Source organism: Poecilia formosa, unplaced genomic scaffold (genome assembly GCF_000485575.1).
Source record: "Poecilia formosa unplaced genomic scaffold, Poecilia_formosa-5.1.2 Scaffold80, whole genome shotgun sequence".
NCBI classification, from domain to species: Eukaryota; Metazoa; Chordata; class Actinopteri; order Cyprinodontiformes; family Poeciliidae; genus Poecilia; species Poecilia formosa.
This window is the reverse complement of record NW_006800019.1, coordinates 622,708-646,612: the sequence shown is the minus strand read 5'-3', so window position 1 is coordinate 646,612 and position 23,905 is coordinate 622,708. Positions and strand designations below refer to the sequence as shown.

The window sequence follows — 23,905 nt, the reverse complement described above, 5'->3', positions numbered from 1 at the left end:
GGAAGGAAAAGCAGTCGCAAAAGGTTAAAATAACTGAAACTTGCAAGAGATTGTAGAGCAAAGCCCAATCAAGAATGTGAATGAAATGATTCTCGAGGTGTGGACTGCAGATGCGCATGCAGATGTTTTCAGGACATTGCTTCCCTTAGCTCTAAGCCACATTCATCAACAGTAGAGCTTGAAAAACATCGCTCTGAGATAAATTAATCAAGTTAAGACTTTTTGAACTTAATTACTAAAACAAAGTACGTTTTTGACGATATGATGTGTAAAGCTTGTGGGGAAAAAAAAACATTTAATAAAACAAAACACACGTCAACACCAAAAAGGCCCAAACTGGTTTGGCTTTACATCAGCTTACAGAATAGCAAATACAGCTGATTAAGTCTTTTTTGTTTGTCAGTCATTCTGCCTAGACAACCAATATCCCAGCATGTTTCCTGAACTGCAGTAAATTTGCCATATGAAGGCAATCCCCTAAAGTCCCTGGTTGCTGTGAGGAGCAGCTGTGCTGAGCCACTTGTTCCTTATGAGCCAACATAAAACTGGAAATAAAACATTGTGGGTTCTAATTATATCGTCGTTTTACACACCAGCATAAGATGACCGCAGAGAGGAGAACTTCTGAGTCTGATTGGGAGCTTGTGGCTAATGAGGGGTTAAACCCCAGGGGTGGAGGTTCGGAGGGGATTTACAACCGTCCCCTTCAGCAGTTTTCTTTCAAAATCCATCTGTCATATCTTTAACAGAGATGTGAATTACTAATCCAGCCAGACTGGATTTTTTTAAGTGACTGTTAAAATGTTGACAACTTCAAAGGCAGTTACAATTCATACTGGAACGTTAAACTCTCATACATTTTTACTGACCAAAGCGGATGGGGAACGCGGACAGAGACGGATCCAGTGGCGAACAGTAAAATGTACACATTTTCTCACTTGAATCCATCCAAACCTGATGTGTGATGTCATTACAACACACAAGTACATCCTGCCAAAAGCTAATCACCCTGCTGTGCCTACATGAAACAACTAGACCAAGGTTTTCTCATAAATAAAAAAAAACACAACTTAATTTAAAAGTACAGGACCTGGAAAAAAAAACTGAGAAATAAACTGAGTTATTTAGGAATAAGGAAACTATATTACAGAGTAATTCTGTAAAATGAATTGTAATTCCCTTTCACTGCAGCTTGGGCTGCATTTACAAGATGGATTTCCATCCAGTCCTTTCCTATGTTCTAACAGGATTTCTTCCACAACTACTCTGTATTTAGCCTTTCTAATCAACGCTAACCTTCCTTCTGAAGAAATGAATCACTGTGGCATGCTGCCGCCACTGCCATGCTTCACAGTGAGAATGGCAAGTAAAGGAAGACGTGTCACAGTTTTGCATAGAGGTCAAAGATCTCAAATGTGGTCTCACTTGAGGAAAACCCGCTACTCTTCCATTAAGGCTAAATTATGGAAGAGCGCATCACTAATCACTGTTCTTGCCAGGGCGGTCAGCGTGGTTGGATGGTCATTTCTTTGTAGCTCTGCACCATCTTCTCCCTGACAAATCCTGCTGTGTTCTTTGGTCTTTTTGAGGTTGTTTGTTCACCATGTTCTCTGATGAACCTCTGAGGTCTTCACAGATGGATACTAGATTTCACCTAGATGTGTCGGAGTTAAAACNAAACCAAAGGCATAATCGAGGCTCTGTGGTTGCAAAGGAGGGTAATGTGAGAGTGGTTTTTACCTCTGCAGTGAGGTCCCTCATCCCAGCCATCCGAACAATCAGAAACTCCATCACACAGTTTGCTCATATGGATGCAGACATCCAGGTCCAAGCAGCTGTGTTCATTGACTGGACACTGGTTTGGCCTGTTGTGTGAGCCTGGAAGACAAGCAAAACATCCGAATATTAGGACAGGAGTTTTTTTTTTTTTTGTTTTTGATCGCTCATCTATAGTTTACGTTTAGATTATTTGCACATCTCAGAAATGAAATAACATGAGAAAAGAGGAGTGGTGAAAATGAATAACCTCAGCCAGTCAAATAACATCTTCACGAAGCCGGTTTTTCTAGCGCCTTCGTTTTCTGAGGCAGGTTTCACGGCCTTAACAACAACAGACAGTAGCCATCAATGAACAGCGGATGAAACACCTTCTTTATTGTCTCAGAACCCGGAACAGGGCCGCTCTGTCTGACACTGAAAGATCAAATTGTCACAGAATAATGAAGATCTGTGGGTTGATGTTTTGTTTTTGTTTTTTTTTGGTTTTTTCTAACCTTCTGACTGATGAAGAACTGAATGTTCCCAGCATGTTTCAGGCACAGAGCGAGATCATGCAGCCACTGTGTATACCGCTTTTAACACAACGCAAATAATCAACGTGAGCAATCCTGAACATGTGATCGTTTGCATGAAAAAAAAATGCAACATCAAAAGCAGATTTTTCTTGTCAAACACATGAAACATCTGAATATAAAGAAGATGTAGTCTCCTTTGCGCTCTCACCCTCCCACTCCTCTCTCTCTCTCTCTATTCAGCCCACACTGCAAACAGTTTGCCTTTGCCGTTTTCTCTTCCTCTTCTTTCTCCTCCTCCTCAATTTCCCCCCCGTTTATAACATCTGCTGACCCATTTTAGAGAAACACTTGGAGGAAAGAAACTAAAGTTCAACTCCTTCTACAGGAAAATATATACAGAGTTCTAAGACGCATACGTCTCAAGCTGTTCAGATTAACATGTCCCCTATCGCTAAACTCTCTGATCTTGAACTTATTCAGCTGTCATGGTGAAAATGTGGCTCCCTCTGACCCTCATTTCTGGTTACACGAGAATTAATCTTATAATAAACCAAAATATGTGTTACTACAGTAACGAACCAAACAGATTTATTTATTTATTTATTTATTTTGCCATTTTGACACATCTACAAGCTTCACATTAGATAAAGATAACCTGAGTACACAAAATATCAATGTTTTAAATAACTGGCAATTAGTTTTTCACATCACTGTGTAGATGTTTGGACAACATCACTGTGTAGATGTTTGGACAACTCTTCAATGCAGAATTGACTTAATTCAGTCACAGTTGAGGGTTTTGTCACCATGAATGTCCTGATCAAGGTCAAATCGCAGCATATCAGTTGGATTTATGTTTAGATTCTTATGTACTTTTGAGCCTGTCAAAGGTGCTCTCTGCTTCAGGCCACCAACCTGCTGCTTAGTCCAAGTGTGTTTGAGCTTAAGATCATAAGCTGATGTCCAGACATTCTCCTTCTGGATTTTGTAAGATCTCAGTCGTACAGACAGTTTGGCAGCGCAGCATCCCCAGACTATCACATTACCACCGAAGATCTTTTTTCTGAAATGCAGTCTGACTTTTAGCTTAGATGTAACAAAAAACACACTTTAAAGAAGTTTAACCTTTGTCTCATCAGTCTATTGAATTTTAATCCAAAACATCTTGAGGACAATCTCTATGCTGTATTTAAGGCATCTGTGACTTTTGCCATCAAAATAAATCCGTTTGGTTCGTTACTGTAGGAACACATATTTTGATTTATTATAAACTTAATTCTCATGTAACCAGAAATGAGGGTCAGAGGGAGCCACATTTTCACCGTGACAGCTGTGAAAATGTCACAGCTGTCACAGTGATAGGAGACATGACAGTGATAGGAGACATGCAAATCTGAACAGCTTGAGACGTATGCGTCTTAGAACTCTGCATATATTTTCCTGTAGAAGGAGTTGAACTTTATTTTCTTTCCTCCAAGTGTTTCTCTAAAATGGGTCAGCAGATGTTATAAAGGGGGGGGAAACTGAGGATGAGTTGTTGATGTATGCAGGGTAATTTTGGTAGGCCCAGTAACTCCAAACATTAATATTATTACAAGAAATGAGAAAGACTGAGAAATTGTGTTTTCAGGCCGACACTATCCTCCGTATCCATAGTTACCTCACAGACCACAAATGCTATCTGTTAGAACGATTGTTTTTAACTTGAGCTTAAAAAGATGATCGCATCACAGGACTCTTTGTGAAAAATGTATCACACTGGAGGAGAGAATGAACTTCTAATACATCTGGATTATGGAAGAAATGGGATGTTAGCATATTAGCAGCCCTCCTACAGCCTGTGTCTCTAAGCCAACCTCATTTACATTCAATAAAGTGCCAACACAGGGATTTTTACATAAACGGCAAATGCTAAGAAAAAACTAAATCCTGCCAAGGGTTTAGCATCTGTCAACAGTTTTTAGGGAAGTATAGTAAGATATGTGAGACTGAAAGTCATCCAAGTGACATTAGCTGAAAGAATTTGTGTCTCTCCCAGCTTTAAAATGTGTAAACTTATTTCACAAACAGGGATGTGTTGAGCACTGAATGTTCTAACAGCTCATTTTTTTACACCGAATCAGGGATTAAGGTTCCTCATACGTGGAGACGCTGAAAAATAACTTGATATCAATGCGACAACAAGAGCTGCTCATTCACAGACTCCTATGTTTCTATAGGGCATCTGAGAAGAAGGACAACTAAATTTCTCAGCTCAGCATGTTTACATTTTGTACCATGCTGTATCTCCAAAGAGCTTTTACTTTTAAAAGTCTTTATTGTAATCATCCTCCCAATCATGAGGAGCATTTAAAGAACGATATGTTGCAAAAAAGGGATCGACATTATGTCATGAAATGACTTGACTAAACTATGAAGTAAGCACTTCAACTTCTCCAGCTGCAATGCTGAGCTTTTTCTGATAAGTAAACACAACTAAATTTAGCTATAGCAGGTCACATCGATCGCAATAGTTTGTTGTGAATACGGTTACCGATTTAAGACCAACTCAATTTGGTAGAAGTGAGAGAGCAAAACATGAAGCGGATAACAGGAAGGCTGAACATAACATAGCAAATTTGCTCTAGCATCACCCCTAGTCTGTCATATGTGATCATATGGTAAAGAACATACTGGACGCAAAAATGTTTGCAAGCTTTTGGAAACCTCACAATTATTAAACGCACAGTCGAGAGTTTTGGTCATGCTAGCCATGTTAATGGTTCATGTAAGACGCTAAAGACAGATTAAAACGGTAACTCATAAAAAAATGTTTTAGTGATTTCTTGGAGGTGTCGGCTCAGCAGCAAATATAAAAAATAATGACCACTTGGATCAGGAAGGACAGAAATATATTAACATTGGTTCTTATATCTTAATACATTATATTTCTCAAAGAGCTATTGAAACCAGACAAAAATCTGAATCAGTCTTTTTAAAACCCACAGATCTGAAATCTTAACCTAACCCCTGTCTCTACCACTCCAGTCCCCGCTAGCCTCTCACCAGCCTCCCTCGGCTGACAGTCGTCTCTGGGCTGGAGGTTTGCAGCCTTCAGAAATTTTCTCTAGTTTTGTACACAAACCCACCAGTATATGGGAAAGTTTGAAATATCAGAACTTATTCACCAAATGTGTTTCCATCACCCCGTTTTGCATTAACGCCTTTTTTTTTATTTTTTTTTTTACCATCACTCAAATTTTATTATGTGGACATGAGGCAAAGTGGAAGCGGTTTTTCTTTAAATGTCTTCTTTCAACACCTCCAGCTTCGTATCCGACCATCTCCCGCCCTTCAGGACTCTTATACTTATGCAATGGCATTAAATTTAGAGCCCCTGTCGATCCTTTGTCTGGACTCTAAAAAGCCTGTGTTTCCTTCTGCTCTAGGGTTCCATGGCAGCCCCCTGACTGACTCCAATACAGTCTGCTGTCAGCTCCGATTATTGTGTTATTCATTCTGACAGCCGGGCCCGTCCACTGACCAACTCTCAGCACTCTGGAATTACATTATACAACAGACTCCACAACAAGCCCAATGGCTGTGCCAAAAAACAGAAAAAGGAAGCAGTGGTACACAGTCGACTAGATGGTGCAATACACTCTGCCACAACATAAAACATATCAATTATTATGTTGCAAGAATTATAAATAACTTTACCTGCATATACTGGAATGTAATCTGAGACAAATCCACTACAATAGCCATTTACACATTTAATGGTATATTGCAAATAGATATCGGAGGCTAATATGTTCAGTGAATAGATGCAACAATGAAAGTGGCCACCAAGCTGAATTGGCTTTCATGTGTGAGGTGGGGCACATCCCATGCAGCATGCCACTTTGACCAAAGACAGAGCTGTGACCACAGCATCTTGTATGTTTGCACACAGTGAAATGGAAGGGAAGCACAACTGAGCACGCGAATGTTACTGACAGTGAATCCAATACTGCTAGCTTTGAAAATGGCAGCAAAAACTCTTTTAAGATTTCCCACAGGAGATGGTTATTTCAGGGTCATCCATGCAATGTCACACACATATGAATGAATATTCTGCTCATTCTTATTTGCATTACAGTTTTACGTCAGTCAGATTAGATGGACACCGCTTTGGCTCCAAGTCCCCCTCACGGTTTGCAGGACACATCCGATGTGGGTTCCTGCAGCTTTCTTTCAACAATGGCTTCTTCTTGCCAGTATTCCATAAAGGCTAGATTTGTGCAGTGCATCAGTTATAGCTGCCCGAGTGACACGTCGTTCCACATGAGGTCCCTCAGAGCTACTGCCGATCTCTTGGCTGTTTCTTTGATAAATGATCTCCTTGCACGGCCTGTCAGTTTAGGTGGATGGTCATATTTTGCAAGGTTTGCAGTTTTGCCATCATCCCTTTCAACTTTTGGATGATAGGTTTTATGATGGATGGATTTTACTTGGAGGTATAAGACAAAAGGCAGCAAAATATAGATGCACATGACATATTTTAGATTTTCTGTTCCGCTTTTTGTGCGCACCCATAACATAAAATCCAAAGAAGAAGATGTTACAACCACAAACTTTAACCTGACAAAAGGTGATCAAGTTCAGGGGATAGAATGAGCACTTTCAGGAACGGTGCTAAAAGTTACCAAGTAAAAGACAGTTAGGAAAACATCATCCTTGCCGATAGGAGGATGAGATATGAGGAAGATGGACACGAGGTCAGTTTTTCATGTGTGGTTTAGGGAAGGAACACAAAGGGAAACTGGAGGGAAGAAAAGACGGAAAGAAAGAGACAGGGTGTGGAGGAGACAGCAGAGGAGGAGAAGTGGTGCCTGCATGGCGTGAGAAAGTCCTGTGTTTGTGGTGTGTTATAGGCTGGTGAAGCTGAGGAAGGCTCAGGGCCACAGACCGGAGGGATTTACGGGGCTTTGCTTCTTCCTCTGTGGAGGCAGCGGCTGATGCACTGCCTCTCCAGCCCCTCGTGCCTCCACATGGTTTCCCCTGCAACTACATCACTGATTCAAGTCATGAAAAGACCCCGATACAACCACCCACCCGTACTGTAAAATATCTTCTTTACAGAAGGAGGATCTAAGTCTAACAAAGCCAATTCCATTTTCTCCTCAGCCCAAATGCTAACCTGCTCATTTTTCTGTTTTCCCTCCCTTCCCCCATCACTCCATGTCTCCACAACAATCTAAAAACCCAGCAGTCACTTCGACTCCATCGTCCAGGAGCTGTGGCTCAGGCATGCAAGTCACAGGGAGCGGGACACGACTGCGGTTTCGAGGGACATCAAGGGCATGTGATGGACAGATAATCTAGCTGAGAGGCCCCCAGCCTCCTGCAGAGACCTCTTTAGCAGTTCAGTCCCAGGACACAGCATGTCCCGAGTGTGTGTGGGCCAATTGTACCACATGTCTGGGAGTGTTTTTCAGGAAAGGATCCTGCTAAAGCAACTGCGTAGATAAACTCCTCAAATTAGATTTTAAAATGTACATTTAAAAGTCAGTGTCTGGTTCCAACAAATCAACACGCATTTGAAATCTATGTGCTACAGATTAAGCTGCTGTTGCACTAAATGACCTTAGTCTCACTGGCCTGGGGTAACGCAGTTTCGTTATGAAGCTGCATTCCAAGAAATATCCACTTAAAATTACTTTCCAGCACAAGTAAGAACAGATTTGTGTGTGTGTGTGTGTGTGTGTGTGCATGCATGTGTGTGTGTGCGTGTGTGTGTTTATGTATAAGAAGAAGAATCAGCTGTTTATGAGTTTGGGAAAACAAAACTTTGGTTCCACTTTGCTCACAACAAAGTCATTTTAAATACAAATATATAAGAAGGGAAATAAAAATAAGAGCATTTTTGATTGTATATGTATACATGCATGCATGCATGCATACATGCATACATACAGGTTTTATTTGTTTTGTTTTTTATGAGAAAGATGTGGCTGAATTACTGCCAGAATGCATGGGAGAGAGACAACGTGGGGACTTTTTCTGACCTTAGACCCATTCAAGTTGTGGATATAGAAGGAATATCATCCATAAAGCTCCTCTCTGCAGACATAATTATTTGTTGCAGTCTCTGCTGGGCCTTTTTCCAAACAGTAGGAGGACCGTGTCAGGTATGACTCTATCAGCCTCTTTGTAAAATTGTACTTATTGTACAAGTATTTATACTTAAATAAATGGAGACAACTGTAAAAAAAAATCCCACATACAATTTAACTGCATATTATTTGCTGCAACGCTTGTATTACACCCCATTTTGATTCATTTTAAAGTCTGATCTCCAGTTTGGGCCAACTAACTTGAAAAACATGATGGGTTGATCTGATCTGATCTAGTAAAATAACTCTAAACAAGCTCTTGCTTCTTGGAGTCAGAACTCAAAACTCTCCTGCTTAAGACAAGAAGACACTTTAATTACATTACTCATTTTAATTATGCTTTTAATTATGCATGTTGCTAACTGCTAATTTTTTGTTGACAAAAAACACATGGATACTTTGAAATGCTAGTTTTCAGAGTGTGTACATAACTTCCCTCTGGCGGTTACAAAATGATACATGGTTGGTAGGAAATGTCCTGCAGCAGACATCTCATTTCTGTGTTAGGAAAAAGTCAGAGGTGAAACAACCAGAACCTCAGTTACTTATGTTAAAACGCAAAGGGATAAATTGCCCTGCACCTGATGGCTCCTCATAAGTACTGTTATTTACAGCTGGTATCTACCATCAGTTACAGGATTTTCTCTGCAAATGGACAGAGATTACACTGCAAGCAGAAAGAAGGGAAGTGTATTTGCATGACTGAGATCCATTTCCACCACTGCTTTGTAGTCCTTTTTAAATGCTAAATCAGGGCTAAAAAAAACAAAAAAACAAAGTCCAATAAGGAATTAGGCCCAGACAATTGTTGCGTAAGGTGTTTTTGATGTTGAAAGAGATTCCTCAGTGGCAAGCAGTCCTCAAGATGGAGAAAGTGCTTACATGCAAAGGCTTATTCAAACATCTGCTCCTATTCTCTGGCTCGACCACAATGAATGTGGTTCATGCAAGAATCATAATTGCACACAGACTCACTCGACATAAAAACAGAAGGAGTTTGTCTATTTTCGTAGGGACTGCTCTGAGGAGAAATATGAGCAGAAATCTCAGTTTTGACACAACGACATCTTGAACCGGATGGCTTAAAATCGAAGCTATTGCCTTCAACATTTTCAAATTCCCTCCGTCTATATCTTTTGAAAGAAGGGCTGCCTCGGTTATTTTACATATTAACGAAGGAACAAAGAGCAAATAAGGCAACTAAATACTGGAAATATTTAAAACACCCCAATCTTTTAGAGTCCTACTATAAAAAAAGCAAGGTTTGAGCTTTGTCTACTAAAAGCCATGCAGGCAGTGCTACAGGATTTTATACTAAACTCTGAATGTTTTTACCAGTCAGTGTTATGCTTGTAAAAGAGTAAGGTGATCGCTATTGGCGCCTAAGTGAGAACCCTGACTGCTGGGTTCTGGTAGAGCAGAAAGAGTTTAGAACAACCAGCTAAGATTAGATTGCAATAGTTTCGAAAAGCATGCATTTGTTTTCTCTGATGTGCCCGACTCCTTAGACGCTAGACAAGAGAAGCTGGAGACGAATTCAAAATAAACAAACTGCTAATCTGTTAAATGACTTTCCAACAAAAATAGCAATCAGTCTAATTATGTGGCACAACCTCAAAGAACTTAAGTTTCCAGACATGGAGATGACTCTTTGAAGTTTAAGCTGAGATTCACCACTGGAAAGAGAAAGGAGATCAAGGTGACTTTAAACATGGCTGGCTGTTGGTGCCAGATGTGCTGCTGGTTTATGCATTTCAGAAACTGCTGGTCAACTGGGATTTTCACGCACCAGCATATCTCAAGTTTGCAAAGAATGGTCAGAAAATGAGCAAATATCTAGCGAATAGTAAGTAAATGAATGAAATGCATGATTCAGAGGTCAGGAGAATGACTCAGCTGGCTCAAGAAGAAAGAAAGCCATCAGCAGCTGAAAGAACCAAGAAAAGTATGTGGAATAACATCTCACAACAGGTTGAGCCTTGCAGCATATGGGCCAAAGCAGATGAGGCTGTTGCTGGGAACCTTTCCTGAAAGCTCGAAACAAGGAACTAAGGCAGAAATTCACATATTCACCAACATTGGACAATAACAGAGTGAAAAAAAGTTCCTTAGTTTGATGAATCTTGATCTCAGCTGCAACATTAAGATAGTACTGTACCCACTAAAGAGTACGAAAGCGCAAGAAAACACTCAGCAAAGTTTTGCACGTAAAAAAAAATAGACTCATTATTCAACAATGAACAAAATGATGGCTGACTAATTCTTTGAGGGAGCAATTAAATTACAATCAACACTTAAACCTGTACTAACCTGCAAAAGCCAGTAAGAAAAGCAATGTTTTTAGTTCTGTAAGGCAATAAGGAAGACAAGCTGATTTAGAGAGCGGAGACGTTCCAGAGAGTTGCAGCTGAAAAAGCAAGATTAGCTTAGAATAAGAGAAAGCGACTGCATTCATGTTTCCCTTCTAGTCCTCCCAATCATCAAAAGCACATTTCACATTATTAAGTCGCATTCACCTATTCAGATTTGACATTCACTCGTGACTTCTTAGACTACACACCACCACCTGCTAAAATGCACTCCCCTCTATCTGTCACACTAAAGCTGACATGCCTGTGAAAGCAGGAGAGGAAAACAGGGTTCAGTTACCTTTTCAGACAGCTTGACACTTAAATTGAACCATAGACGTTTGGACTGACAGACGCTGCTCTTTCTTCTGAACTACCACTGCTCCGAGACAGAAAGGTTTTCTTAGGTTTAAATAATGGGAAAGGACCGATGGGGATGGCCGTGTGAAGAAAAAAAAGAGAGAAAAGAGAAAAAAAAAATCACTAATCACGTTACCAGACTTAGCAGGCCGACCTGCTAAAACGTCCCTCCCTCATGCCTCTCCAAAAAGAAGAGGATATAAATGTCATAGTCGGCAACAACTATGTCCATTAATTTTTTGAACTGATGATTGAAATGAGTGAATGGCCTCCTTAGTATGTTATGCTCAGAAGAGGCTGGTTAAACAGTCATCAATTTAAACTGACTGTTTTCTAAAGGACCACAAGTGAAAAGACACTAATCAGATCTGCTAAAGCAGAAAGAAAAACAAAAATGGTGATCCCCAACTCTGATTGTCAGGGGTCAATTTCAGCTGTTTCCCAGTTTTATCAGGCCTGAGGAAAATGAATGGGACATCAACAGGCCTTTGCAAAAAAAAAAAAAAAAAGGATGGAAGCCAAGGAGTCGGGCTGCTCTTTATTGTGATGTTATTGCTAACTTACAATATCAGTTATGATTCACCCACATTTACCACTATCTTTACCATTAATGCAATATCCATGCCACTTTCCGCTTATTACTTTAAGCTGGGTCATCTCACCATGTACTTGGAAGTTCACAACATCTCACTGACGGAAAATTTGTGACTTAATTGGCATATTAATAAAATCAACAAGTATTAAATGCATCAAGCTTCTGCGCAAACAATAGTAACTTTGTGTTTAAGAGGACTGCTAGAACTGTTTCTCACTTTGATGAGCACAGAAAGGACTAGCCAAGCCCATAAACTAACTTTTCAACAATTTAGATTTACATACAACCATAAAATAAATTTAAGATTTTATTTTTAGGCCACATGGCTGAAATTTATGTTTTTTTCAGTGGACTAGATTTCAGTCAACATTGATATGTCAGAAACAAGAAAACTGTACAGCTTCCTCCTCATAGTAAGAAGACTGCAAATATTAGCACTCTAAAGTCCTATAAATCACTTGCACCTCTTGGACACAAATGTTTGTTTACAGAGTACCACAAACGTGATTTTCACCTCCAGTCAATACGGTCCATGACAAATATTCATGAATTCTCTGCGTTTTTGACTTCTTAAATTCCAATTTTAGCAATAAAAGTACCATTTTTCCTTTCTTGGGGACAAGAATTCATCTTTTACTAAAATGTGAGTGTCAAAAATTGAAAGCAACTTAGATTGTCTATTTTTTTTTTGCAAAGTAAATTTTGCTAGCTATGTATTTGAGATATAAAATGCTTGCCAAAAAATTTGTTATAGACATGTTAATATTTTCCGCATTACTTTATGAATAAATAAAATTGACAGAGGTATCAAAATACATTTTACTGCTGTAGCAGAAAACATAGTTGTAGTAAGTTTTCTTTGTCCAACTGGGGTTAAAAAAAAACAGTTCTGCATTCATTATTTTGTTTTTGGCATTCAGCTTCAAGAAAATTTCCATCCTTTAGGTTTTTGTTCCAACATGTACCAAACCACAGTTTAATTCCGTGTGTTAATGTCGTCAGAGAACCAAGTGGTGCCTACTACTATAATTATGACATTATCTCCAATTCAAGTTAATTGCTATATATGGCCAAAAACAGTTTTCTGATACATAAAGACACAAAAGAAAAAGGATTTTATTTTATTTTCTCTTTTTATTCTGTTTTGTTTGCGGAGTCCTCCCGTCTTCTCCCTGCTTGGCTGAGCTCCTGTCCCAGTGAGGGATTGCCTGCCTCCCCCCAGTCTGTCCTGGCTGTTAATGAAAGACTGACTCTGCAGGTGGTGCACGATGCCAACACGAACACTTGTTTATGCTTCAGAATGTTTGAAAAGTATGCTTGAGAAAAGTGCAATTAACAATCTGCTTGTAATATTCCCTTCTTTCTCAGACTGGAGGGTTATTATGAAAACTTCATAGCTTGCCCTAATTTGGCTTAATAATCATCTTTGATTGATCTTTGATTCTTTTTTTTTGTTTCTCCCACCTGTTTTGTTCATAATGTTTATAAATTTAGATGTCGTCAGCGTATGGGTACTGCAAATTCATATCCCCGTCTCATGTGGGTCCTTGGTCTGCTCTTCTAGTAGCTATTGCGGGAAGTAAGTATCCTTCTCAGCACCATACTGTCTGAGGATCTAATTGCCAGTCATTTCCAAGCTGTTCATCTAAGCTGTAATTATGCTGAGGAGCTAAAGACAGACTTCTGCTTCTGTAGTGGAGTTCTGGCACTGCATCCCATGAGCAGCTGACATGTTGATGGCGTATGTCAGCATCTTTAGACTGAGGGCTCGTTAATATGTTGGATACTGAGTAAGGCTGACGGCGAGCCAGACTGCTGGACAGATTCTCATACATTTTTCTGTCAGTAAATGTGACTCATGCAGGTGTTAACCCCGTCATCAAATTCCTTCCCAACCATGCTTCGTCTTCCTGCGTGATGTGGCTAAATTACACCTTAACATCTCAATAAATGTGGATATATAATTGAAAAGTGAACTTATTTCAGCAATTCAATAAAAAAAAAAAAATAGAACTCATATAGAGTCAATACACAAATTGACATATTTCAGTTATTTTTCTGTAAATTTTGATGATCGTGGCTTACTGCTAATTTAAACCCAATGCAGGATTGTGGGCGTTGAACTGAATGAGAGAAACAATTTCAGGGCTGGTGGTTGTTTTTTCATGGTGTTGAAAGGGAAGGCAGATGTATCCAATATTGGCATGTATCAGTTATCGGCCATAGGAGAAATATTAATACTGGTTATCAATTTGTCCTCAAAATATTGATATCAGTGCATCCCTAATAAATGTTTTGACAACTGACTTATTTTATTGACAATGCAAGGCACTTGCAGAACTAGGTGCAAAAATGCAACATTTAAAATCATTTTCAAATAAGTTTTCATAATAATCAAATATCCCACATAATAATAAATTAAATAAAATGTTGGGATATTTTCCGCACTTTGAATGGCTCAAATTCACAGAGTTTTCCATTCATTTTTGCCCATTTTGGAGCATAAGTACAAATGCTCACCATGAATTCATGACTGTTGTTTCTAAAGGGGCCCGTCTTTAAATATTAAAAATGCAAAGGAAACGGATGGATACACAGAATGAATGATGGATGAATGCAACGCTAAGAAGTTGCCACTATTTACTAATGCTGTGATGCAAAAATCACCGGTCTTATTCTTATTAACACACACCTTACCACAGGAGGTTAAAGACCTTCTGTACAACATTCACTTTTGTTTATAAAGAGGTATAAAAAATAAAAACTGGTGACAATATCACAACAGATGAAGTACATACAGGTAGATTTAAAGGCATGCATTTTAGCATCTTTAAATGTGTAGAGCAATGACATCATTACTGTCCATAACCAGTTGTTGTTTTTCTCCTGAAGAGTGCAATTCTTGCAATTTGAGGCTATAAAACATCCCAATTAATCTGAGTAAAGTTGTTTTAAATCTACAATACTAAATGCCAGAAACAACAACAACAACAAAAAAAAGCACAGGAGATTCCTTGAAAAGGCAGAAGTTTGGAAACCAACAGAAGTGGCAAATGGCCTGTACTTGCATAGCACGGTCTCTAGTCCAGTAGACTCCAAAGTGCTTCACACAATATTCAGTCGTTCACCGATTCACACACTGATGGTGGTGAGCTACACTGTAGCCACAGCTGAACCTTTCTCTGACAGAAGTGAGGTGTCACTGAGGTTCGAACCAGCAACCAACAAGTTACAGGACAAACTTCTACCTCCAGAACCCACCGGCCATCATAATTACAGACATTACAAGATCATCCCATTTATGCATCAAAGACATCTCAAAATAATTCAAAGAATATTTCTTAAATACGTTTAACAACAATGTAAAAAGAAAAAAGAAAAAAACAGCTACCACATGAATAAGACTAAAACTAAGAGATGACAGTTTAGGCCTGAAAAGTAGGAACATTTCTGTTTGTACTAATCACTGTAACAGCTTAGTAGATATCCGCTTACAGCAACGTTTGGTCAGATTTTCTCATAAGACGCTTTCTTTTCAAATTTATGCTTAGAACATTTTTACAAAAAACACTCCACCAGAAGGGACCATAAAAAGATTTCCTGAACTACATGAGCGTGAAGAACAAAATCCAGAGCCAAAGCAGTTCTCCAAACTTTCTAACTCTCTTTTTTATGCCCCTTCAGGCTCATTCACTCTAGCTTTAGCTGCAGCAGCTCGCCATTCCAAACACTTCCTCAATTTAATAAACAGAACGAGTTAATAGTTGTGGATAAAAATCCAAATGTGGTTGCACTTTAACTTACCAGGCACCTGACTTTTGTCTACTTTTGCAAATAAACTGTAAGCTGTACGAGGCGAGGTGCTTTATAGTAACTAAAGCATAGTTATGGCTGACTCAAAAACCAACAGTGATGGAGAGGAACAGCAAGCTAAAAGTAAAACAGCAGGTAGAGCAGTGCACCAGTGGGGAAAGTGTAATTGAGCAGAACATATCTTGATGTTCTGGTGAAACACTGCTTTCCTCTTCTCCCTGCAGAGGATGAATCACAGCATTGTCTGAGTCACTAAATTACATAAGTGCTGTGGAAAACTCACTCAGTTCATCTGCTTAACATAAAAGGGCACTAACTGGATGAATGTGGTTGGACTGAATGAATTAGGTGTTGCACACATAGATGAAATTGCCTAAGATTGCTGCTATTTACATAACCAAACTGATTATTTCCTTCTCAAAATTTTGTTGAAAGCCCCCCACTTTGGGAGGTTTTTGTGACCGAGATTAGCAGCTAGCAACAATCAGAGCAGATCTATCGAGGAGTGAAATTTGATCTATCCGAGAGTAAGATCTGCCCTGTTTTCTGTTAGTTTCATGTGGGATTTAGTAAATGAAAGTCCAAATTCAAAACTTCTTTGCAATACACTTTTGCAGTTGCAAATGTACAAATGTGGTCTGCGCTCTGTACAAAATGGAAAAAACACAAATAAAAACTGAAATAGACTTTTTCCTTTAAACCCAGGAAGGAGATCTGAAGCAGAAGGCAATTATAATATTCTTGTAAACTGTTATCTTGTCAGATAAATAACAGTTTATTACAGTGCCATCATGTCAGTCGCCACTGCCAAGTGAAAGACAAGCCACTCCACTGAAAGTCAGGTTTAGTTCCTACAAATGCATACAGAGCCATCTTCTGAAATCAACAAATAAATGTAAAGCCCACCAAATAAATTAATGTAAATTACCTGAATTGTGAAAAAGCAGTTTAGTGCCAACAGAGAGCGCTGAAGCCAATGCCAACTTCAGAGTCTTTAAGGACAATTTGTTAGACAATCGCAGAATCTCCTGGTGCTTATACAGCTTATTAGTGTCTTGTCTGTCTTTCAGTCTCAGTTATTCTAACTGAGCCCTGTAGATTTTAGCATTGATAGGAAAACCCCCAAGGAAAGTCTAGGTTTAGCGTTGTTGGCACACAGTGGGTAAGCAGTCATTGAACTCTCAGTGGTTACAAACTGATTGATCATTTCAATTTGAAACAGCTTAAAAGCGGTGAAGGTTTCTTCAGTATCTTCAATAGCACAGAAAAAAATTTACTTTTCTTTAGGGGATAAAAGAAGTCGTTAGAGGGGTCTGGAAAGACGCTAAATACAACGACAAAGTTGGCAATAGTGATATAGCAGGGTAACTGAAGAGCTACTTCCCTTCTTGCTTCAAATTAAGAGTCTCAGGCAAAGATGCACAAGGAGGTCAAGTTTAAAGCTCTTCCTCCCTCCACCAGATAGAGTTACATGCTGGCGGTAATTGGACCCGACTTTGGCAGAAAATATGTTTTATTATGGTGCAAGATCTCATGACAACCCTCCCAGTTACATGCCGCATAAAACATCATGTTACAGTGAACCATATAAAACAGTTGGTGCCACTGTGCTAAAACTTTGTTGTGTTCCTATCCATGACCCGTGTTTTAATGTTTGTCGTCAGTTGCTTGTCTTTGCATGCCAGACTATGGCAAGAATCCTTGTGGTGAGAGTGCTTGTGGCATGACGGATGCAAGGTGTGGCACCGTCCAGATGGTAAAAATCACCATTAGTGCCTGCATTTAAACAAAAGGAATGCTTTTACCCACGACGGTTTACGGACACACGGCCCGAGAGATTGTAAGTGGAAGTGGCCAGAACCTAGGCTTCTCAGAGACTGCAAGGAGCCTAGACGAGAGCAGACAGACCCGAGAGGTTCAGACTAAACAAGGCTGCATAATTAGAGCTATAATTCAGCAAAGCTGTGTCCTTTGCAGAAAGGGCAAAAACGGCATCGTTATTCAGGCACAAACGAAACTGTCTCTGTGTTGCACTTTTGTCTCTTTGCAGCCATTTGCAGATGATAATTTATACTGTCGTGTGCAGAAAAGAAGATGTGTCTTTTGAGAGGAAGGAGAAAGAAAAGACTATTGTGGGGAAAAAAAAAAAAAAGAATCATTGACCAAGCAAAAATTAATAATTTCCAATGGCCTGGACAGAACACAACCCTGCAGAGAGTTGTTGCCATTTATCAGGGCGTACTCACAGATATCTGGCGATTCATCCGAGCCATCTGGACAGTCCTTCTCCCCATCACAGCGCCAACCTTTGGAGATACAGGTCACATGGTCCTTACAGGCAAACTGCTTAGGATTGCAAGTCTTGGGAGGATCATCTGATTTGGGACCTAAAAAAAAGATCAAATAAAAACATAGGTATTATCAGTTGTAAATTTGTCATAGCTGTGTTAAAGCTCATGATAAATGTCTGCATTATTTTGTTTTAAATGTGCAGTTTTCTACAAGCATGATCTAGGTAGAAAATATTCAGCTTCGAGTTATACAGATTTTATCTCAGTCGCGTAAAGCGACACATTAAGGTTAATCTAAGTTTACAAAGACATTTTTGTATCAAAACTACTCCAGGGCACACTAAATTTAAAAAAAAGGAAGGTTTTCATGTTGGCAACCAACAGTGGTGCCTTTTATTTGAGGGTTTGTTGGTTGTTTCTCCTTCCTTTTGCAAACATCTAATTTCTTTCAGCTTTTTTTTTATTTTTTTTTTTATTACCCTTAAGGTGTTTTTCAATTCTAGCCACAAAGGCTCTTTCATGTGTCACAGCGAAGATATAACTGGGCACTCAGTCACCATCTGACCCATGGGAAACTGCTGCAGTGCACAGTAGTTCTGGGCAGCTAGTCAGCACAGATTGTTGAGGTGTACCACAGGCTAGCAATGCCACAGCAACACTCCTGACCCTCCAAAAGCCTGACCCCGCTCCCACGATTCTCTTCTTTTGTTTTTTGCTTCCTGAAAGCAAAAGGAAAAGAAGCTCCTCAAACTAAACTTTAACACATCGCTCTGTCAATACTCAGTACCCATTTCATACATGAAAGTTTTTAACGTGATCTCACTTGAACTGAATATGTAAACTATGTAAAATATGCTTCTTTTCAACCATAAAGTTTACAAATAATACCCACTAGATTTGACTTTTCAGCGTACCTTGTTGGAGGCACTTTAACCTACAAGGCGCATGTTTTTGTCTATGCTTGCCAATGGATCTTGTACCACATAAGAGAAGGTGCTTAAAAGTATTAAAGAGTATAGTTAATATGACTAATTATAGAAACGTACAATTATAGAGAGGAAGCCCGTAAACTAAGAGTAAAACAGAAGTTTAAGAAGTGTACTAGTGAGAAAAGTGCAATTGAGCAGAAGGCCACATCAGGTGTTGCTCTGTGAGCTGAAAACAGGAAACTGTGGCAACAATTCACAATGGCTCAGTTAAAAGTGGAGAGTAAAAGATGGTTGTGAGCTTGAAATAATGGAGCCATGTTGCTTTAGATCAACAATTTAGACTGGTGGTGTTGCTCTATTTTATGGTCCTGTGTGTATTCAGGAGAGCATTTCCGCTTCCAGTTCGATTCTCACCAGGCAGGCGCGGTTTAACCCAAACGGCTAACATTCTGTCACATTGGGTGACAAAAAGCATCTTGTGTCTTGTCAAAACCAGTGATGGTTTTTTTTGTCTCCTAAATTATTGGACTGTGTTGTCCCACAAATGAAGGGCGGCCAGGAATGCTGCGGTACAGATTAGCTGCATGGGTCGTTTATACGAAGGAAACAAGTAAAACAGCAAACAGAACTGACCCGCATTAGCTGAGCGTTGATTAAATAAACTACATGGAGTGTTTCTGACACCTTTTCTAATTAATCCCAACTAAGACAGATATGAAAGTAAAAAGAGTCCAAACAGGTACTACGAAGATTTATCTAAAAATGTGGCTAACAACTGCATATTTGTTAAAGAGAAACTAGGATCTGTTACAATCAGCATCAGTAGGTGTGATCTGTACAACAATTGGAAACTACCACACAGCTGTGATAAGGGTATGTCTATTTCTAGAAGGAAAAATATGTGGTAGAAGATGGGGTTTTTTTTGTTTTTTGTTTTGCCAAGCTTTCAGTCATCTTTGTCACCCCAAACAGGAAATACAGAGAGAGAGAGAAAGTGAACCCAAACTATATAAATAGGACGACTTCAAAAGTCGTCATCCTATTTAGGTAATTGTCAATGTTAACACTCACATGGCAGCATTGCAAAGTTATTAAATCTTATACTGAGTAAGACTTTTGGGGATGATTTTGGTTTGGTTGGCTCCCCAAATCATTGCAAAGAGCTCATCTAAATGAATACCTGAGGACTATATTTTGAACAACCTGGAGTCATGTTAGCACCTCGAGCACAAAACGGATAATTCTGTTGATTTAAGCAGGATCACACAGCATCAGACTGCCAAAACCACTTTTTAATCTGTTGTCAAAAATAAATATCCAAGGTTTATACCCAGTCTTGAAAAGAATAGAAAAGTAATGATTTATTTGTTTTCAATTTCCGGGTATGGATAAAAACTAAATATGGCGTAGAAAAGTGTTTGATTAACCAGGCTTGTTTTAGCCCTTTCATTTTCTAAAAAAAAAAAACTGTTTGAGATCTAGTAATACTTCATAAATTCAATGGTTTCCACAATGATTTATGACAAATTGGCAATATTCCTGTTTAATTTGCTACATGTCACACTGGTTTTAACATTTTACCTTTTGTTTTTGAATGTATGCATACTCATCCAAGAATCTAAATTTCACTAACTGTTGAAAAGAATCCCTGCTTCTTTAAACATAAATCAAAGCACTAACACTGCTTCTTTTTATTTTGCAAACAAAATAAAATGCTACTAACATTTACAATCTGCATTTGGGATACTATATCCCAAATATAGGATCCCACTTAGATCTGATCTAACAAAGTCCAAATGCCACAAAAGCAGCAAAATGACTCTATTCCACACTCTGAAAATCAGAAGTCAATTTTAACATTGTATTGCTTTAATGTTTTTGAGATGTACTATTAGTAAGACCCAGCTAATATTCAAAGAGCTTTAGAGGGGAAAAAAAAGATTATATACAAATGTTCAGAATGTTATAAAAATAAAAAAATCTAAAGAAATCAATACATTCAAGTCTATTAAAGTCTGAAATAATACAATACAATATCTAACAACCCCTCCACAAGACAGAAAGCTTTGTTTTATGTGTACTTGGGGAAAAAAAAAAATCTCTTGCAAAGTGGGACAAAAGCAACCCATGGTGGCCATCTGAGTGGGGGAGGCTGTTGATGCTTTACAGTCCGAGGAAGGACAGCGTCGAAGGACTCATTGTGATTCCCTGCAGGGATTCGGCCCTCACTCGCCCTGGATGACTTGCTTTCCTATGTACTTGGCAGGCGGGGAGGTGTTTGAGGTGGGTGGCGGAGGGGCGGAGGGTACACAGCAAGAGGGCTGCGATGTGACTGAAATCACAAGAGAGCAACGGAGCTCAGTGTTTCATTGCAATCACGTCCTTTAGCGCGGTCGAGCTAAGGTGGTTAGACTCCGCTCCTTTTTCATGTGGCAGCGCAGGGTGCGTGAGTCAAACAATGGGACTGTCATGTTCTTTGTCCTCACAATTAGAGGCTGAAGGGCTGAGCAGATCCCCTTCCAGCACACGTATTATTTGAACAAAATCTTGACACTCAAGGAGATTAAGCGGCGGAGTTGGATTTCAACATTTAGAACAATGGCATAGCCCTGGTCTGTATTCGCACAATATCGAGCACACGGTTTACATGACACACTTTATGGGATGATACAAAATAGGATTTTGACATTTTCTAGATGTTTTAGCTCAGAAGTATGACAGGTACGTCTCAATAAATTAGAACATCACTTAAAAGTTAATTAACTTCAATTCTAAAACAAATATATTCTGATAATATGTTGACGATTATGGCTAATAGGCAATAAAAACACTAAGTTCAACTACTCAGAAAATCAACAATATTACATGAGTTCAAAACAAAGACTTATAATGCAAACGTTATGTTAAAGTATACAAAAATCAAACAAGAAACTGCTGTTCAACACGTAGTCATGGACACCCTTCAAAAGGACAACATGAGATTAATGGAAAGTTGAGTGGAAGGAAAAGCAGTCGCAAAAGGTTAAAATAACTGAAACTTTCAAGAGATTGTAGAGCAAAGCCCAATCAAGAATGTGAATGAAATGATTCTCGAGGTGTGGACTGCAGATGCACATGCAGATGTTTTCAGGACATTGCTTCCCTTAGCTCTAAGCCACATTCATCAACAGTAGAGCTTGAAAAACATCGCTCTGAGATAAATTAATCAAGTTAAGACTTTTTGAACTTAATTACTAAAACAAAGTACGTTTTTGACGATATGATGTGTAAAGCTTGTGGGGAAAAAAAAACATTTAATAAAACAAAACACACGTCAACACCAAAAAGGCCCAAACTGGTTTGGCTTTACATCAGCTTACAGAATAGCAAATACAGCTGATTAAGTCTTTTTTGTTTGTCAGTCATTCTGCCTAGACAACCAATATCCCAGCATGTTTCCTGAACTGCAGTAAATTTGCCATATGAAGGCAATCCCCTAAAGTCCCTGGTTGCTGTGAGGAGCAGCTGTGCTGAGCCACTTGTTCCTTATGAGCCAACATAAAACTGGAAATAAAACATTGTGGGTTCTAATTATATCGTCGTTTTACACACCAGCATAAGATGACCGCAGAGAGGAGAACTTCTGAGTCTGATTGGGAGCTAGTGGCTATTGAGGGGTTAAACCCCAGGGGTGGAGGTTCGGAGGGGATTTACAACCGTCCCCTTCAGCAGTTTTCTTTCAAAATCCATCTGTCATATCTTTAATAGAGATGTGAATTACTAATCCAGCCAGACTGGATTTTTTTAAGTGACTGTTAAAATGTTGACAACTTCAAAGGCAGTTACAATTCATACTGGAACGTTAAACTCTCATACATTTTTACTGACCAAAGCGGATGGGGAACGCGGACAGAGACGGATCCAGTGGCGAACAGTAAAATGTACACATTTTCTCACTTGAATCCATCCAAACCTGATGTGTGATGTCATTACAACACACAAGTACATCCTGCCAAAAGCTAATCACCCTGCTGTGCCTACATGAAACAACTAGACCAAGGTTTTCTCATAAATAAAAAAAAACACAACTTAATTTAAAAGTACAGGACCTGGAAAAAAAAACTGAGAAATAAACTGAGTTATTTAGGAATAAGGAAACTATATCACAGAGTAATTCTGTAAAATGAATTGTAATTCCCTTTCACTGCAGCTTGGGCTGCATTTACAAGATGGATTTCCATCCAGTCCTTTCCTATGTTCTAACAGGATTTCTTCCACAACTACTCTGTATTTAGCCTTTCTAATCAACGCTAACCTTCCTTCTGAAGAAATGAATCCCTGTAGCATGCTGCCGCCACTGCCATGCTTCACAGTGAGAATGGCAAGTAAAGGAAGACGTGTCACAGTTTTGCATAGAGGTCAAAGATCTCAAATGTGGTCTCACTTGAGGAAAACCCGCTACTCTTCCATTAAGGCTAAATTATGGAAGAGCGCATCACTAATCACTGTTCTTGCCAGGGCGGTCAGCGTGGTTGGATGGTCATTTCTTTGTAGCTCTGCACCATCTTCTCCCTGACAAATCCTGCTGTGTTCTTTGGTCTTTTTGAGGTTGTTTGTTCACCATGTTCTCTGATGAACCTCTGAGGTCTTCACAGATGGATACTAGATTTCACCTAGATGTGTCGGAGTTAAAACGCATGTATATGTATGTCACATTTTTAAGGTTTTTATTTGTAAAATATCTTAAAAACTTTGCATCCTTTCCTTTACACTACAAAACCATACGCTACTTTGTGTTGGATTATGATACAAAATCCCAATAACCTGAAGTTTCCAGAGGTTCCGTAAAACAAAACAAAACAAAAAAAATGAGAGTGTGACTGCTTACTAACATTTTTTCCAATCGCTATCTTTACAAAGAATACAGTACTTTGAAGACAGAGTTTTGAGTCCAAAAAAACATGTTTTTATTTTAGCTTATTACGTTGTGAAACGCGCTGCATATTGGGGAAGCACCATAAGTAACAACATCTTCTGCTAAGCTAAACTGGCTCACAGGCTCATCCGTAATTTTGTCACCGAGAGATTTACTGAACAAATGTTTAAATCTTGAGCTATAATACACATAATGCTGTAAATCCCTAAGTTACTTCCTGGAA

At 39.1% G+C, this 23,905-nt stretch overlaps 1 protein-coding gene across 1 annotated transcript in view; it reads right to left on the bottom strand.

Annotated features, from left to right (window-relative positions):
• Positions 1 to 1,669: 1,669 nt before the first annotated feature.
• The window catches only part of LOC107836740 (low-density lipoprotein receptor-related protein 1-like), a 31,888-nt gene continuing 9,652 nt past the window's right edge, over positions 1,670 to 23,905 (bottom strand). The window contains exons 2-3 of the mRNA XM_016673620.1: positions 17,794 to 17,934; positions 1,670 to 1,878 (exon numbers count right to left, since the gene is read on the bottom strand). Coding sequence (XP_016529106.1) covers positions 1,670 to 1,878; positions 17,794 to 17,934 — 350 coding nt within the window. The remainder of the gene's footprint in view (positions 1,879 to 17,793; positions 17,935 to 23,905) is intronic.